The sequence below is a fragment of the Ciconia boyciana genome, chromosome 2 (genome assembly GCF_034638445.1).
Source record: "Ciconia boyciana chromosome 2, ASM3463844v1, whole genome shotgun sequence".
NCBI lineage: Eukaryota > Metazoa > Chordata > Aves > Ciconiiformes > Ciconiidae > Ciconia > Ciconia boyciana.
The window spans coordinates 143,450,849-143,470,384 of NC_132935.1; the positions used below are offsets into that span (position 1 = coordinate 143,450,849).

Here is a 19,536-nt window from a genome sequence, read left to right on the forward strand (position 1 = left end):
CTCCTCATATTAACCATCTATACTGCAAAAACAGATTATCTGCCTGAACATGAGCAATTTAAGAAAGTTGAATTTTATATTTTGTTTCTCTAAAGAGAACTAAAGTAAAGAGTATTTTCAAAGATATACCTTCCAATAATCATGTCTTACCTGCATTATCAGTTGTGAACATAGGTACTCTTCAATGTTTGCTGTTTGATACACCTTTGCCATAACTATTGTTTTTTCCAAAGAGTCTCATGCTTTCTCCAGTTTCTGGCTGTAATCTTACATTCGGTACAGTAAAAATAGAAGACACTGCAAAAAAGAGTGTCAGTTCAGAAACTTTGATTTTTTCCGCAGAAGTAGTAATTTAAAAATAATTAGTTAATATAGATGGCAAACACAACACTGAGTAAATGTATACAGCTTTTACATATACCACCTATTTATGCAAGTAAGCACTGTAAAAATTCTGACTGGAAAGAACCTGCATGCATGATGATGGAAGATGTATGATGCAAACATTCTCAGTTGCATTAATCTAAAAAACCTGTTCCCAGGGAGTGTGTGTGTTTGTTTGCTTGTCCTTACACTGCTATATAATTAATATGTTCCATTTTAAAATTTCCTCTCTGATAGCATTTAGAAATAAATAAGACTATGAAAAATGCAGCAAGGTTTTTCAATAATTTGATATCATGTATTACATCATCAAAATCCTGATGCCAGTAGAACCGAGATATTTTGTTTTACTTCATTTTGTTAACTATTAAAGACAACTAGGCTTGTTAAAAATATCCCAACAACTCCAAAAGCTTTTACATAAAGCAATCCCCTTCTGCATGAGCTAGAAAAACCTTGAAGATTTCCACATAACACCAGGCAACTAATTATTAGTAGACATGATGATATTAATCACAGGGATCAAACTGAAAATGGTTAAGGACTCACACATTGATGATACAAAAACTCATTTTTACTTAAGATGCCTCAAACTGGTGGGGAAAAATCACTGACTTTTAATACCTTCTGAGAACAAATGTCCATATAAAAATATCCTCGCAGAGCTGCCACTGCATGATTGCATGAGAAGATGTTAATAGACTGTCTGTTTAACGAACTGATCAGGGCTGGAACACTTTTCTTTGTTTTCACACTAACAACTAGCATAGCATAGCTGTAAGTTTTTGGAGCTACTCTTTCATTTTTATGCAATTAAAAGACCTAGCTATTGTTTTATGCACAAGACCTTCCCACTGTATTTTTGACATCTCAACTTGCCTTTGTTATTCTGCTATCCTTGGTAACATACATTATGAATGGCATATATTCTGTGCAAGTAAATCAGTATGAGCTCTCAAATATGAAAGCAGAAAAGAGGGAGGACTGATTTTTTTTTTTCAATAGAAAATATCAAGTGCACTTATTTAGTAAAAGAAGTTAATCTATACATTATTGCTCAGGTCTGAGATGAATGAGGCTATGTTTCTTCATCAACTGTATTATATTCCCAGACAATATTTTTTAGCAGAATTGCACAGCTCTTACCTTTTTCATGTAATATTTTTAAAAACTGAAAGTGGCTAGACAGTAGACAGAGCTCATCTGGAAAGTGAACTTCTAACTCAATTGAAATGATGCTTTGACTTGAAACCAAACTGAATCAAAAATCAAAATTTGCTTCTTACATAAACTCATTTTGCACACATTTTTAAAATAAAACACAAGCTCAAAATGTTATCCTGTAAAATATTACATGGAATATAAATTCATAGTACTAAAGTCAAAACAAGAACAGAAAGTGAAACACTTCTTCTTGACTTTTTCAATGTAGGCAGAGTCACCATACTTTTGTGAAATACTGTGATTCCAAAGAAACAGTATTTTCTGATATAAAATTATTTGACTGATTTTTTTCCCTCTCTCTCTTTCTTCCTCCTCACCTGAGAGTCTTTCCTTGGTTTTTAGTGCTAAATCCCCAAAGTTGCAATTCAGCACTAGGAGTAAATTGGACAAAACATATTCCATGATGAATACATCAGAGATTTGTAAAATCGCAGTGGTGTGTTGATTAGGAGACAGTAGGTTTTGCGTGCACACACATTTCCATTGTGCGTAAAGTCTCCATGTATTTATACCTATATTTAATTAACTATCAATAGCAAGTCCTACGCAATGTAAGATATTAACCGAGAGAACTAGAATCACAAAAACTGGTAATTTCACTACACAGTAAACATTTTCCCAACTCTCCAAAGTATATGACTTCTTTGTTTTGTAAATATGTTTACAAGTATATCCAAGTCATACTAAATAGAAATGATTGTAGTATTTGATACTGGGATTGTCCTTTCTTGCATCTGGATTTATGCTTCATAATGATTATCTACTAAACACAGAAATAGTCTTTCTGTAACTCAAAATTTTACTGGAGGCATTTAGAAGAACCTTGCTTTAAAATATAATGATTTTTCATCTTTATTCTCCCCCCTTCAAAAGGTTTCACTGCTCCTGATGTTTAACGTTATGCAAAGACGTGTTTCTGCCAATGAATATCGCCTTATGGTTATGCTTCTGCAAATAACCTGCTGTGAGCTGATAAAAGGATTAATGCAGCCAAAATTCTTAATCTGTGAAATTACAAATTAAATTCTCATATTAAAAATACCACCCTGAGGTATTTTTTGTGGTTTTAATTCCCCTCTGGTGTTCTGCATACATTGTGCTTGTTAATGACTAGGACAAGACTGTCTCTGTTGGCAGCCTGCTGCAGAGTGATAATGTGTAGGCATTTACTTCACTGATAGAACTGGATTTAACCACTGACTGATAAACTAAGTGGCAAGTGGGTAATAAGTCCATATTAACAGAAAAGTGCTACTGCAGAATTCAGAATTCAAAATCCTGGCTAGACTAAATCATACAGTCAGAAGGATTGAGATGTCACCACTGCAGAGTGATTTTTGTTTTCCATTTAGTAGGAAAAGGATAAATGAACTGGCATTCTTGATGTTTCATTAGTCCTGAAGAAATGAATCTCTTTGCATCAGTTTCAGCAAAGACAGACTTTCAACAGCAGCCTTAATTTACACTGCATCCTTTGAATTTTCAGCTTATGAAGTACCGCACTCAGCAAACTGAGTGGTGGGTTAGCGTGGCAGAGGAGGAAACTGGGAATCTTTTTGTAGAGCAAGGACACGGTCTGTGACGCAGCTGGTGATGGACAAAAAGTAATGGTGCTAGTTTGATTTTAATGTTCATATTCTACAAATGGGAGAGTGCTCTTCAGGGGTAAGGTACTTGGACAGCCAGGCCACAGAACAAGCTCAAAATGTGACTACTACAGCTGTCAAGGATAGAAAAGATAAACTTTTGGAAGACAAAAGTTTTCACACTGACACTGATGTAAACAGATGTATTGTGGATTAATATTCAGGAAGGGAGCTCAGTTTTTACAAGCAAACTTTTAAATCCGCCATAGTTATACACACATGTGCCATCATTGCATCTCAACTTTTTGCCTCAAAGTATTGGACTTAGATCTTTTGCTAATGGATGTATGTTTGAAAGCAGAAATAACATACACTGTTCTAATGCAAGCATGCTTCTCTTCACCACACTGAGTTAAAGCAAAATGCTGATTGTAACTCCCCTGTGAAACCTATTTTTAATAACAGAACCTTCTCTGAATCAAAAACATCATGCATGATAATATTTTTCCCCAGAATAAATAGTAGTGTGCTTTTAGCACTGGAAAAAGATATGGACATGTATGTTATCCATGATTTACAATTACTGAGATACAATTAAAGAGATAATTGACAGCATAAATGATAGGCACATTTTTGCCAAGTCAACTGGAATGCATTTTGTTTAATAAAAGAAACAAAAAGATGTATGTAAATACTGAAAGCATTCTTAGTTAATAATATCATCTGCCATCCTCTTCTTACACAGTCTAATTCAGCAAATTAACTGATTGTCTACTTTGTGTTTCTCAGAATTCCAAATGCCGAGTCCTTTCTTAAAGGTTACTGTTATAACAGATATAGATTCTGTGAATCAAACATGGCTGGATTTTTATCCTGTATGCTGCAGCTAGTTAAGAAGTACTGTATGTTATAAAGTGAAAAGCACTAAATATGTAAATTGTATTTTTCCTTTTGCTTTATGACAATTCAGATAATTCTCTTGGCTGCACACATAATCAAATACAAAGATAGCGGGCTGCAGACTGCAGAGCAGAGATAGCAAAAAAAAAAAAAAAAAAAAGAATCCATTTTTTCCTGTGTCAAGCTAACTATATAATTTCAAGCTACACAATTGCACTCACGTATTTTGTGTGTGGCTGTGTATGTCCATGAAGCTGTCTGCATGTGAGGGTTAGCATACATAGATGCATCTGTATGAACTAGCATCTTTGTTTTTAATCAATTCGGAGATGGTTATACTCACTATCAGTTAACTCCCATAGCCGTGGGGGCAGATCACTGAAATACTCATGGCTCAGGGCTGCCTGTGCTGACAATCTGTTCTTTGGGAAACACTGGAGTAGTTTGGAGGCTAGATCTTCTGCGTGATTCACATAGCTCAGCCTGAAACACAAACAAGAAGGTTTTTTCTGAAAAACAATCTCATTATTCTGTTTACTAATTCCATCTGCAGTCAGCACAGTTGCAACACCAAGTCTTACTAGCCAGGATAAAGACAAAGTCTGTTTGGGAGCACTACCAGGAAAGATATTCCTCAGTTAGGGAGTCAATGAATTATTTCTGGATTGATAGCTCAAAATTCATACCAATTTTACAAATACAGAGCATATAATATAGCATACCACCTATGCCCTGCCTGGTACGCTAAAGGATCATGAGCAACAGCGTCTTGAAAGCAACTGTTTTGATTCTTCCATTTACATTTTATTGAGCATACTGACAGACCGAAAATTTACATCTCTGGAAACAAATGGTTATTGCTATCTAAACCCATGAAATCCAAGCTTAAAATAACAGCAGTATTCATACAACTTTGTGAAGTATCAAATTTTAAAATCCAATTACACTTAACACGCAACATATGCATCATGTTTCATAAAGACATTTGTCTTTCGGGAAGTACTGACTTCTTATTTTTTCATATATTCTCACGGCAGGGGGCTGACTCTTCATTAGGTGTTAATGCAATGCAAACATTAAATTGTAAGTAAGTGAAGTATATTTTATAAGCTACCTAGGGAAGTCTGAGAAAACTCATTGTTTTACTGGGAGCTATATGATTGGGAATATTATAAGAAAATATAAACTAAAAATAATAGATTTGGAGGGGAGAGAGTAAAATGATAATCTGCAAGACGTGGCTTGGGTCTAGTAACCTACAGCTGCCTCCTAAATTTCCAAAGCCACCAAACTTATTGTAATATGCAGTAGGAAAAGAGGTGCTGAATCTTGTTGACATCGTGTTGCTATTATTAGTAGGTAACTTTGTAAATTCAACCATGGCTTTGCTCAGTAAAGATCTCTTGTCAGGTAAAAATGCCAAAGTGTATAAAAGGTCTCCTATTTTAAAATGCATTGGTTTCCCAAAACAGATAAGAGTAGACTGCAGTCCGAAATACCGCAGTATTTGAAAAAGATGGTGTTATCGTTGAAAATCAATAATCCCACAGCATGCTTCATGCAAATGTTCATTTTTGTTCAGCTCAAGCTGACTTTCTGGAAAGCCATTCAAGGAAGATGGATTAAACAGGGTTACTCTTTCATTTTCACGTACTTAATATTCAGCTGACATGGCATAATTTATAAGGATCAGTGTATGCACAGGTGAAACTATCTCTGCAACAAAGAGCAGGTAACACTGAAAACACTAAATGAAAAAAAAATGTTATTAGAGTGAAAACTTTAAGTCACAAATGTCATAGATACAACTTTTTGTCCATCCCCATACTACACTCAATGTGAAAAAAAAATAAAATTAAAAGTCAAAAGCATCTCTGCTAAATTATATGCTGGCATATGTATGATATGCTGATATTTGTCATGATTAAAAAATATGCCACTGGCTGTCTTTTTAATTTCTAGCAACTATACGCTAGATAGGAATTTTTGAATACTGTGTCTATCTGATCTCTTCTTGAGAATGGGCAGGATATTTGTCCAGAAATTACCCAGGAATGAATTGCCCAGAAGTGCTGACCACTTCAGGACACTATTTCTCATCAGCCATAAGCTTACAGAATTCCCAGGATCAGGATTTGGAATTGTTATTCTAGGTTAAACAGATGCTAAACTTCAGTATTTCTGATGGGCATAAGTTTTCCATTTTCATTTTCAGTTCATGACAAAATAAAGGCATCTTGAATTAAACAGTCATTGCCTATAAATTAGATTCTACAACAGGATTAATTCCAGATTCCTTAAGATACCAGACTGTAGAAATCGTTTCATTCAACTTTTTTGCAAATTACAGGAAAGTTCATTACAGAACACAGCAAAATACCAGGAGGAAGGCTATTCTTAACAAAGAAAGGAAAAGGAGGGGTAAATATTCAGGGAGAATTGGTATTAATTCTTCTACACATCCAAAATTCCCATGGACCAGTGATTATATTGAGTCTGTGAGGCTTGTCTTATGTTCTAATCCCACCTGCACCAATTATTTGTTCAGAGGTCCTGGCAAGTCATTTCACCAATGTATTTTTTTTCCCACAGAGCTAGCTGCATCCTTTTTAGGAGCCATAGTAAACTTGCTCTGTCTTGAATGAAAGCTACTCTTAAGTCAGAAAAATGAGGTCACTTACAGTAGTGAAATATTACCCTCCAATATAAGAATGGTACCATTCCTTAGCTGATCCACAGGTATAGTGAAGATGCTAATTAAGTACGGCAAAGCAAAAGAAAAGAACATTCAAACATTAATGAATTCTGAATTGCAAGTGAAATTATGGATGATGATACCCTAGTTCCTTTGTGCTCTTGAACAGAGTAGTGCCAACATTTTGACGGTATTAATGGTCACCAACGTACCAGGCATATTGCTAAGGATTTTTTTAGCAAGAAAATCAGATTAAGTAATATGAAAATATTAAGTAAACTGAAAATATTTTGAGTAGGAACATCTTAGGAAGCCAAAGTCACCTTCCCAGTTTAGAAACAAAAAAGATACTGGTTTATTGAGATCAATCAAGAAGCCAAAGATAAGTATCAAATAATCATCAGATTATACATTAATACAATATAAACCCAACAAAAATATCTAGGGCTGCAACATAATCACATCAACCAATGAAATAATTGTGAATAAATCAGTCAAAATTAGGACCGGTTTTATAATCAATAAACAGAAAAAAGACTAAATTCATTGCACAGTCTGCAAAAATAGTTCAGTCTGTTATAATTATTACATTTACCAGCCCTGATAATACTCTGAGTAGTGCTGGGCCAAGGCGGGGGGGTGTTAGTTGTTTCTACAGTGCTTTGAGGATTCCAATTGCTACATTATTAGTATTATGTTCCCAAGCATTTATAGATTTTAAACTCAGAAGGGACCATAATGATCAAGTCTCATCTCCTGTGTAATACAGGCCGAAGAAGATCATCCAAGTAACTCATGGATGAAATAATCAGTTTTAGCTAGGCTCAGCTGTATCTTTAAAGTTCTACATCAAAGTTCTAGCTTTGTTTACAGAGCTTTTCACAGCAATGAAAAAATTCTTCTCCAAAACCCATGTCTTCTGCAAAGGTCACTTCTGGAAATGAGTGGACACTGCAAAAGGCATATGCATGTGGGCTCCTAAGGTTGTCAGTCTTAAAACCGATGCCTTAGTGGAATGCATGACTAATTTCGCTGCTTTGTTTAAGGACAAGCTATTTTTCCACTTATGAAAAATGCACTGTATGATCATGTATTTAAATTCATCTACTGCATCAGAATTGTTTGGAGAAATCCATTTAGTGCATAACCTCAGTGGTCTGGAACGTTGGAACGTTTGGTTTTGTTTCTTTCCTTTTTCCTTTTTTTTTTTTTTTTGCCAATCGTCTCTTTACAATCTCCTTCTTAAAACATTAACAATTTGTCTGATGTAAGTTTGAAACATGATTCCTCAATAGGGACAGAGGCTGAATTTTCTGATGGGGTTCAGTAGTGAAGTATCTAATACAGAAAAGTTAACAAAAAGAACTAAAGAAAAAAAGAGAGTTGATTTTTAAATACACCTCCTTTAGTATGTGACAGGATGGAATTTCATACAATATGGCTTTGTGTCTAAAACATAATAGCATGTTTTGTCTCACAGCAGTTGGGCCATATAGGAACTTGGCATGCATGATACGGCAAGTCTCAATATTCACGCTTCACTTACTGTCACACTAATCACTGAGGAATAGTTACTAGCCATGACAGCATACACACTTTCTGAAAATGTGGCGTACAGCAGAATACAGAGAAACCTTTGGCAATGAGTATTAAGTAATATGTAGATATTGTTTTGAGAAATATTGGGAATATTTTTACAGACCTACTCTGATGACATTTGTGAAACACACTGATTTTCAACTTAATCCCAAACGCTATATACAGCCTTAGCTCAAGAAAAACAAACACCATATGAACCTGTCTCACTTTAAACATGTATGAATCTGACTAGACTTGAGCAGTTGTAAATCTCATTGGATTACAAGAATTTGATTTAATTTCAGAAAACAGGCTTAAATTGTCTTTCTACTGCAGAGGAAGGTCAGTATTTGGTCAAGCAGAACATGACTAAGATCACTGAAGTTTGGTTTAAGCTCTTGAGGAAAAAAAAGTTTTGGGCATGTGCAGTGAACTTCTGAACTTGGGGTGATTTGCTTTTAAATGCAATGAAGAAGGCAGCTCAAATTCACATTAATAATTAAGACAAATGGGCATTAAAACAAATGGAGATACTATGCTGTCTATATACTCCTAACAGCATGAGGTAAATACTTCCCAAAGCAAAAATCGTTTACTGTGCATATTTTCCATGTGAAGATACGACTCTCGCAGCGTATCATTAATTCATTTCTCAACTGGCATTTATAGCATGGCCTAGGGGAGTGAGGCACCTAATTCCCTTTGGAAATCTCAGCTCTTTATTCTAAGTAATCCCTTGCAACCTGAAGTGCTGAAAGACAAAACCACAATCAACCCGAACAATCACACCATTTAGCAGAGTTTAAAGTTTAATAGCAAGAAGATGATAAACAAAAAATGTCATGTCTTGGTGCAAATCAGACAGGCCATACGGTAACCCTTGCAGCTCATTTCACAGAGGATGCCGTGCTCCCCTCAACAACAGGGCTCTTGTACAGTCCCTATGCTATCTCACCTACCATCGCACTACCACGAGGGCCGTACTCCCCATTTTCACCCAAGTGTGCTTGAAGATGGCAGTCTTTCCTCCTTGTCCCAGGTTTTAGGCCTCTCCTGAGTTCTGACACAAAACTGTGCCAACACCGTATATTGTAGTTAATGTTTTCTTTGCAAATTCATGATCTTCTGACCAGCTGATACAGACATGCCCTCACGTGCCTTGATAGTTTGCACCTCTGAGTATGCATGCAACCCTACTAGCAGCAGCTATGCAGCACACAAATCGGAGCAGGGCCTACCTTAAGTAACATTTCCTTTTTACTAAATATCAACAGCCTTTTCTGTTGTTACAGCCATGCCGAGAACACCTACCGTCTTCAAAGACCTGACGTGCCAGCTCCAGCATGCAGGAGCTGCTTCCCTAACGTGCCTGGTGTGCCTCCACGGAACTGTTGCAGAGATTATTTAGCCATCATGAAACCACTGCAACAAGCGAACGCAAGTTTTGATGCGATGCTTTTAGCTTTTGATACAGATGAAGGCATAAAACGGCACCTCAAGATGAAAATCTAACGGAGTAAAGATGTTATCATTTTTCTCAGTGTTTTACACAGAGGGTACTGAGGACTAAAACTGATGAACAAAGAGAGACAAAAGCTTTTGAAGGCTCACTGAAGCAGGGTTTTACTTGTTGCTGATCAATCACAAAATACAGAATTTGCTCTACAGCACAGCGTAGTGGTACTTCAAGCCAAACTATACAGTAAACATTATTTAACCTACAGTCAAACACAGGCACAGGGACCATATTTCAGTGTTGGGATTGTCCCCCACACCTGCACGGGGCTGCCAACAGCAGTCCTAACATTGTGCTGGGTAGTGCATGCTCCTTAGGAGAGGCATGTCTCCAAACACCTGATGTCCCTCTTATTCTTCTCAAATTGAGGTGCTGGCAGCAGTTTAGATGCAGAAACACTGAGCTCTCTACACATGCAGGGCAGGGAAATACGGTCTCCAGGCTCCCTAGGCCATCAGTTCAATCGCACTCTTCTAGCTCGGTACCTCACTAGAAGCAAGATTGCCACATTAGTGCAACACCCCGCTCAGCCTTCTTTGATGAGCTAGGCTGGGGCAAATCCTGCACTAATGTGGCTATACTGCTCCCAGCATCTGTCCTTGCTCTGTACTGCTGCACAACACTGCGCTCCACAGTCTTCAGACCATCACAATTTCTGTAAGGTGTATGAAATTATCTCTGGAAATTTAGAAAGTAGTTTGATCTCTTTTAATTATATTACCATACCACAGCATCAGCAGTCTTATCTGTTGAGGTACTGAAAAGGTAGTCAAAATGTTTATTATTAATACAAAAGCCATGACAATCAATGATAATTATTCACTGATATTGCACAGAGCTAAAATTATCGGCGTTTGATTCTTTGGTATTGCTGTTAACATAGATGTAAAAGAGGTCAGAGCCCCGTTTGGAAAGCTGTGGACGTAAGATCATTTAGTGCATTCCAGAAAGGTAATAACAACCCTGACCCATCTGAACTAATTCTCACTTGACAGTTGCACAGATGCCGTTAGCTGGAAAGCAGCCAAATTGAATAGCATTTCATGAAAAAAAGTGAATGTAACAAATGAAGGTTCTAACGATGTAGGCAACTAGGTTTTTTTTCTATTTTAATTAATATAGATTTATCTTTAGGTATATAATTTTTATACACTTGGTAAATTTTTAAAAGAATCTACTGCCCACTATGTAAACTGTAATTATAGTTGCAGCTCCTGAACTTCTCAGAATGAAGAACTAAGACACTTACTTAAACTGCTCATGAGTCACGTGAGGCTTCAGAGACTCTGTTTGGTCACACCTAAGCTAGACAAGGAAGTGATCCAGCCCCTCACGGCAATTCACATTAATGGCCACTAAGCTCAGTCACAACGAGATCATAAAATCATTTGTATGTGTCATCGTTGAATGTAACTCAAGACAAAAACTTAGATATGAGTCTATTTCTCCTTGACTCTTTCTGCGCTAGATTTGATGTGTTTTAGTGTCCATTTCAGATGTATTACTGTAGTTCTACAACACAACACTGCTTGCGATATCCAGCTTGAAAGCTTTGTTTCATATAGGAAGCAGAACATTAACACACTTACAGAACACAACACCTTTAAAAATTGAATTTGGTTGATTTGAGCTTTAAATGCTAAGCTTAAAGAGAATCAGTCAATTTACAACAGACTTAACAGTATCCTGGGTTTTGTCCTTCTATAGCCTGACATGCACCCAGGCTGGCTCTTGCTCTGATGCCTCAGAATAAATATGCTGGGCTATGAAATCTTCCAAAGAAACCCAGTGCCAACTACTGAGAGCTTAGGGCATGAAGACAGCCAATACTGTTCATTGACACTACTGCAGATATTTCCCCCACTAGTTCTATATCATTTTGATACAGGATAAGGTTTACATTTAATACCAGGTATCTTTTTGCCAGGATAATATCTGCGGGAGCATCAAATGAAGTAAGAACTATGGAGTCTGCACGGCAGACATTAAAGAGAAGAAAAACAAGCTTATTTAAACAGCAAATATACAAAATATACCCAGTGATAACATACTCTAAGCTATTGAGAATGTGGCTTTCTGTGATATGATCACATAACTTCATGAATTCCTGGGAATTCTGAGGTTGTGATATTCCAGGCAACATGACTGCTGGGTACAGTGTTCTGCTACTGTTTAAAACCACAACTAATTCTTTAAACTAAAAGAAGAATACCTGAAGTATTTCATATTATTTCACTCAGTTTTCAGCAGTTTCTCTCAGATACAGGTATTTCCCAGAAAAAATATTTCCTAAGAAATTTTAATCAGAACATGCCTTACCATTTTGCCCTAGAAAGAATTTAGCAATTACTTCTTTTTGATTTTACATGCCACCACCAGTCAGCTATTTTAATGCTTTCAGCATCCCAATTAGCCCAGTATTAAAGATATTAATTATGGAAGACAGTGTATTACTTACACCACAACAGGCTACTACTGAATATGCTAGATTTATAGTTTACTGGAAGATCTTTGCTTGCTGTAAGTGTAATTAATGAAGAACAACAACATGATGGCTACATCTAACCAGAAGCTTTTGATTATTTTGAAATTCTTTAAAGGGCATGAATCTTCTGATCAAGGAGAGTGTTTTTTAAAGGCCTTCTTCATGCACCTCAGCAAGTTGAACAGAATATCCTCGGAAAATAAATAGAGCTAAAAATAATTACTAACAACCCAATCATTTTATGAGCTATTATTTCACCAGAAAATGGAGAAAATATATCTTTAATCCTGAACAAAAACTCTTCAAGGTTTATGTTCTCTATAAACCTTTCACTGAGAACTGAAAATATAAGTTAGTAATGCAATAAATGCCCTAACAAATATATCAGATTTTTCACTTAATGCTTTTTACAGGCTTAAACCAAACTGAGTGAAAGAAAATCACCTTTTACAGTCTGACTCTTAAAGGAAGAATGCCGTTCTGTTATGCTTTTTAAAAGAAGGCATGGTGAATTTATATCAACTTCACTGAATCTTGGGGCATGATAAAAGGAAGAAAATACGGCAGCGGAGTTAACATTCCATAGCATTCTTTCTTCACATATTTATTTCCTCACTGGCTGGACATAAGCCAAAGAAAAGGAGGGAATAAACCCCCCCCACCCCAAAAGACAGAAATAGTTGAAATAAACCATTGGCACACAAAGCTTTCTGCTTTTCCTCCTACTACCCTCGACAACCTGGATTGTTTCTCTCCAAAGAAATCCAAGCAAAACATACTCCAAAGAAAAAACAACCAAACTCTGAATTTCAAATTTCTCAGTGGGTGCAGCCACTAGGGCAGTAAACAAAGTTTCCTCTATTTTCCCTTATTAAATGACTACAGAAAGAAAAAACAGATGTCTTTTTGGACCTATTGCCTTCCGCAAACAACAACAACAAAAAGACAGAACTACGTTCTAGTAAATAAACATTAGCATTGCCTTATAAATCTCTGCCCTCTTGTCTGATATTTTATCATCTTGGGTTTGAGAAGTCTTAATTTCATTCTCATGTAAATAAGAACTGGTCTGTTTGCACAGTACTTCAACAAGAATTTGCTGCAAGGTTGCAGCATGCAGGCAGTGCCCTGAGAAGGGTGACCTTGCTTTTAGTCAGTGAAGGCAAAGATCATTTATCACAGTTAACCTACAAATCTGTCTTGCCAGGGTCTCAGATCCATCAACCACTTGGAAGCAGCTACTTGTCCTGTCCTCCCACAGCTCCCTAAAACATCGGATGGGTCTGATCTTTTCTATTATTGTATACCTCTCAGCTAATAAAATGTATTTTTATGGATATGGAACGAACAGGAGTACTTTGTATTTATTTATACAGCTCATTAAAGGTGGATAGAGATTTGGAGACAGAGAGAATGCCCCAAGCCTAGAAAGCTCAGGAAGACAGACTCCAGGCATATGCATGTATTTAACTTTATGTATATGAGTCGCCTGGCTGAACCCAATGAGGCTAAGCAATTACATACAAGTAGGCATCCTGGTCTTTTTGCAACTATACTCCTAACTAAGACATGGCAGGGAAATGATGCAGAACTAGTAAACATTGAGAGAAGGAGACCAAGATGGTTATAATGAGAGCATATGGGCAATATATTCAATATATGCAGTCGAAAATACTTTATTATGTATTATTATACCTAAATATTTAGACAGACTTATATCATACAGCACTAGTTGCAGCTCCCTGACCCTGAGGTACTTGGTTCAGGTGACATTAGAAGAGATCATGGGATGGGAAATCACATTCACACCAGCATCATAGTGCAGAAGGTGCCATTCCTTCTCCAGATTCACCCTCCTGATTTAGCACACCACTCTCTTTACATTAATGGAGATAGATACTTTCTAAAGGGAACATTAGGTCATTTTCCATCAGGGAGAAGCTGTCAGACTGAAAATCCAGTGCCTGATACTGACAGCAGTAATACTTGTTAAGAGACAAATACGCTTGTGCCAATCTGTTAAAAGAAGCCTGAATTTGACTTTGAACCTGAACAGGGAAAAAACTGGTGTAATTATTCACGGGTTTCTTAGGCACAGAGACCACTGTAGAAGGAGAAAACAGTGATGTCTCTCTAGTACGCAATTTGGAGAAAACGTAACATGATTTTGCACTGATTTTTTTTTAAAAAGTGAAACATTACATACCCACACGCTCCTGTATTGAAGTGTCTTTTTAAAAAGTTGCTCAGATTTAACACAACAGTTTATGCCTTTTTAACTATAAACAGGTTGGAGATGAATGACCAAACCACAAATTCCATACATTTTAGCTATCAATTAGTGAAATATGTGGATTTTAAGTGCTTGTACTCACATATGTGTGAGGATGCAGTGCTATCTGACACTCAGAAATCGGCTTGCAGTAGGGAAGGACTCAATCCTGAACTATTTTTGCAAATCCAAACTGTCAAAGTAGCATGAAAGAGAGACAGCTAAGCAGGGAGTTACTGCTATTTAGACATAAATCAGCATTGGCGATTTAAGAACTAAAATCAAATTTGTTATCTATAATAGTGACCATTAAAGGTCAGATTTCCCAAAGAGCCAACTATCACTCGAAATTGACTGCCAGTAGAGCTCAGGCCACTTCTAATGACCCAAAATAAGCAGGTGGATTTTCAAAAGATTTTGCACATGTAGAATTGTGGAATCCACGGAGCTCTGTGACACATCTGGTCATGTGCGCTGCCACTGAATTGGGACAAACAGGTAAATAAACATCTGGGACCCATTTTGAGGTCCTAAATGGACATTAAAGCTTCTGTGAAAGCAGGCATTTGAGGAAGGCAAGGACTAGTCCTAGCAGCTTCCAAACTGAGAACAAGAAGCCTGGAGAAAAGGACCACAAACAACTGGTAAATGCACTGGGCACAAGACCATCTGATACCCAGAAAGGAATACAGCAGTTGTGAGTCTGCCTGAATTATCTAGGGGACAGGAGAAGGCCTAAATATGAGTAAGGGATCACTGACATAAGAATAGGGAATAGGAGCAAATACACAGCTTTTGAAGTAAGAGAGGAAGACGCAGAATTATGGAGGATTTTGAAATGGGTAAGAAGGAGCTCAAAAGCGATGCAGTGAAACAGCCAGTGTTGGGAGGGGAGCTAAACAATCCACAAAAAAAGAAACTGAATTTACTGGTTGCTTTTTATATGATCTGAAGAAGGGTGTTGGTCAGTAGAGGACATGAGAAGTATATTACGATAATCAAGATCTGAGTGACAGAGTTGGTTGGGGAAGGAAAAAAAGTATCTTGGAAAAGCTGGAAAGAAAAAAAAAAAAGTAAAATGTATATAGCAGTCTGGATGCACGGGATAGGAAAGAAAAGGTCAAAAACAGCCCTAAGGCTTCAGGCCTAGGTGACAAATGATGCTAGCATTACAGTGAGAGGAGAAACTTCACTGGGAATATGCTCAAGTATGCAAGGGTCAGGGAATAGTAAGAACCTCTCTGTTGAAGCCTATATCACCAAATCAAGCAGGGCTAGGTAGAGCGCCTGACCACTCAGTTACTGAGTGTTCACACTGCCCCCTGGATTATTTTGGCCCATGCCAATTAGCATTCTCCAAAACCACTCCTAGACACAGTTCAGGGACCTACCCATGCCAGGGACCATTCCCAAAAGGCAGCACAAACCAGCCTCCTACAAGCAGGGCATGCAATATTTAACCTTCAATCTCATGCTAGAAAATACAATTCCCATGGTCTGCAGCATCGGTCTGATGTTATTCTGAAAATTTTGAATTAAAAAACGAATACTGAACACCCCATAAATAATAATTGCACCTGCAGCTGCATGGGGACCACACAAAGCCCACAGGAGATGCACGCCCAAGTGTTACTTAGTACAGCTCTAGCTAAGGCCTGCCACATGGCCTCAGGGCCAGAAGGTAGTTCCTGGCTCTGCTTTAGTTAGCAGCATAGACATAGGCTGTATCTGACAGAAAAATGATATTCACCAAACACTATCTGTCAACATCTCAGGAAAGATTCATGCTCTCATGGTTGCAGAATAAAGCTTGACTCAAGGGCACTTTAAGGATCAAATATGAAAGAAATAAAAGGAATATAACACTAGTCTACAAAAGTTGTAATGCTGAAGGAAGGCAAATAATAATCTGGAGCATCATTTTTTATGTCAGGGTGGTGAAATTAGTTTGAGGCACACTAACAGTACACAGCAGTAAACAGAGCTTTAAGATTGCTATAGAATCTAACCAAAGAAGGCAATGCAAAAATGATGGTCCATTCTTAACTTGCAATGGTGTCAGAGGGAAAAGCATAAATTTCATCTATTTTTACTAGATTTCCTTGGATTTTGTAAGTTTGGGTCAAAACAGCAGCAATATTTTAAAACTATTCTGGATTCCTAAACAATAGGAACAAAAAAAGCAAACAATAAATTTATGAGAATGTGACAGAAGTAAAAATTTTATTTTTTCCATTTCAATTCTTAGCAGTAAGATTCTGAGTTTATAAATCCAACACGAAAAATTAGAACTTTTATTCGTTTGCATATCCAGCCTCCTATTGCAGCAGTGATCATAAAACAAACACAGCTGGCATCTTTATTATTTTATTCACTGAAGGATTTAGCTGGACAAACATCACAAAGATGGTGGCTGCTTTCATTGAATTTATGATCAAATATGCTCCAGCATAAGATCAACTCTGTAAGATCAATTATTGTGAGATGTGAATAATTTAACAGAAAGTTGTCTATTTGTAAATCAGATCTTCTGGATATAAATTCAGCTGAGGTAGCAGACAGTGGATATACACTGTATTATACATTACATTATTTAAAAGGATGCAGTTTTTCTGTGAATCACATTTAGTGATAAATACTGTCATTTACATTTTGGTACACAGTGAGCTCCTAATTCAGACAAACAACATTTCAAAATTTATTTTAAACTTAAATTAAATTTATCTTAATCAGAGAAGAACCTAACTGTTTTAGTGATGTCTTTCAAAATTACAGAATATATTTCCTATAAAGGCTTAATTAAAAACAATACACAAACCACCACCACCATCATTTTACGGGTTTTTTCCATAGATTCTCACCAGAGTCTGTTGTTCAGCATAATACCAGGAGAGTTATAATAATTTTAACGCAGAATGTGTGCCTTAGGATATGGGATTGACTCAATGCCTGAAAGAAAAAGGTCAGTTCCCTTTGGAACCACTTGCCTCTTTGCCCTCCAGCAATGACAGGTGCACCAGCCCTATGCCGAGGCTCGTTACTCACAGTGTGTTGCTGAAGATACATAATCTAACTCCTCCATTTTAATGCATCAGCAAGGATTATTGTCTCCTGTCTTCCCATTTTGACACTCAGGTCAAGCAGGCACTGAACATATATACATGATGATCTGCCTGCAGCCAGCATCTCACAAATTCTCAAACAATAGCTTCAAACTTTCTAAAATAAGTTAATGAAAGACATCACTAAATTTAATTATGAAAACTGTTTGGCTAGCAAATAACTTCCAGTTTTGAAACTAATCACTGTTTTTCACTAGTCTCCTACAATGCCGTGTGCTTCTGCATCACTAATTCAAAAAAACTGCATGAAAAAGCAAAAATTCTTGTTACTCTGTCCTATACAGCAGGAAAGAAGTAAGAAATCTGAAGGCAGATACGTGAAGCGCCACAGCCAGAAATGCAGGAAAGGAAGCAATTAAGATTTTCTTGACAAAATTGCAATGAGTTTTGGGAGATGATCACAGGAGATTCTCACGAATGGCAATATCTGAATACCTATGATTACCATCCTACCGCAGAAAAGGTGATGGTCAAAATTACGCTGGAAAACCCACATCAAATCGTCATAAAATTCAGTAAAATAAGTATTTGTTGTAAGGTAAAGATACTTTGTGATGTTTGTACCACTGCAGAAACCTTTAAGTTTGTAAGTCTTTGGCTGGCAACAGAGACAAACGGGATGGGTTTTGAGATTGTCTTAAACTATCTGCAGAGGTGACAAAACTCAGTAGCATTATTCATATTATTACACTTATTGCCTGTCTGCACCATCTCCCAAAATTATATATGTTTCTGAGACCCTAAGATGAGAATCAAAGGAACCTCTGAATTAAAGAAAATTATCTGTAATACGTGACAAAAAGCAGTGGAAAATATGAAGCCACTTAAGACAACAGCAGTTGCTTAGCACTAAGCACTTTTGAATGCCAGCCCAATTCTTCAGGTGCCTATCGTTTGGGCTCTCATATTGGAAAACACTTGCCTTTAATGGCTACATACAAATAATGAGAGACCCAGCAGTAAGGTCTACTTCACTTATATTACTGCCTTCACAGTATGTCTTCAATTCCTCAGACGAATATTTTTAAAACACATCTCAGAGACTCAATTTTGTCAGCAATGTCATTATCAGCAGAGAGGTTAACAGTACAGAACTCCTGCAAGAAGGCAGAATTAGGAATGTGAGGATATAATGATGCCTGGTGCCTCCGATCAGAACGTATTAGACTTCAAACCAAGAAATGAACACAGACACTATGGCAACATATGAGTAACAGACTACCAAAAGCATAATTCTGAGAAATTAATAAAATGTTGGCATGAGGAAATGCATAAGGAGGAAAGAACAACTGGAAACATCTGAAAAGAGTTGATCAGTAAGTACTCAAAAATGTTAATGAAGAACATACTCTAAAAAAAAGTCATACCTGGAAACACCAAATAAACATGTCTATCTGATATACGTCTCAATATCTTAAGGAATTCTTAAGGAATTAGTGAGGATAGCAAACAAATGTAAGGCACCTTTTAAAAGTCTTTCCAGGAAATCTACACAAGAAGAGTTAGTTCTCTTTTCTCGTTTCTCTTTACAGGCTTATTACTGTAGATAAGTTACTGTACCGTTACCTAATTTTGCTCTGCATTCTGAAGTATTGTACTAGACTTAAAAATATACGTATATACATATACTTCCTTTCTGGTTTTCAAATAAGGAAGAGAATCTTGGCAAATATTTGCTGGATGTTGACACGCAACAGCAAAATATAGACAACAGAAACAAAACATAGATAATACAGAAGCAAAATTAGTTTTAGGAAAAAACTAAGACAAAATG

The 19,536-nt window shown here is 36.8% G+C and overlaps 1 protein-coding gene across 4 annotated transcripts in view; it reads right to left on the bottom strand.

The window, feature by feature from the left end:
• CDK14 (cyclin dependent kinase 14) overlaps positions 1-19,536 on the bottom strand; it is a 354,521-nt gene that overhangs the window by 89,391 nt on the left and 245,594 nt on the right. For all 4 annotated transcript variants that reach the window (XR_012041197.1, XM_072854293.1, XM_072854295.1 and 1 more), the window contains exons 13-14: positions 4,438-4,577; positions 151-297 (exon numbers count right to left, since the gene is read on the bottom strand). Coding sequence is in view for 3 of the 4 variants with exons in the window: in XM_072854293.1 (XP_072710394.1) it covers positions 182-297; positions 4,438-4,577 (256 nt within the window). In the remaining variant the exon portion in view is untranslated. The remainder of the gene's footprint in view (positions 1-150; positions 298-4,437; positions 4,578-19,536) is intronic.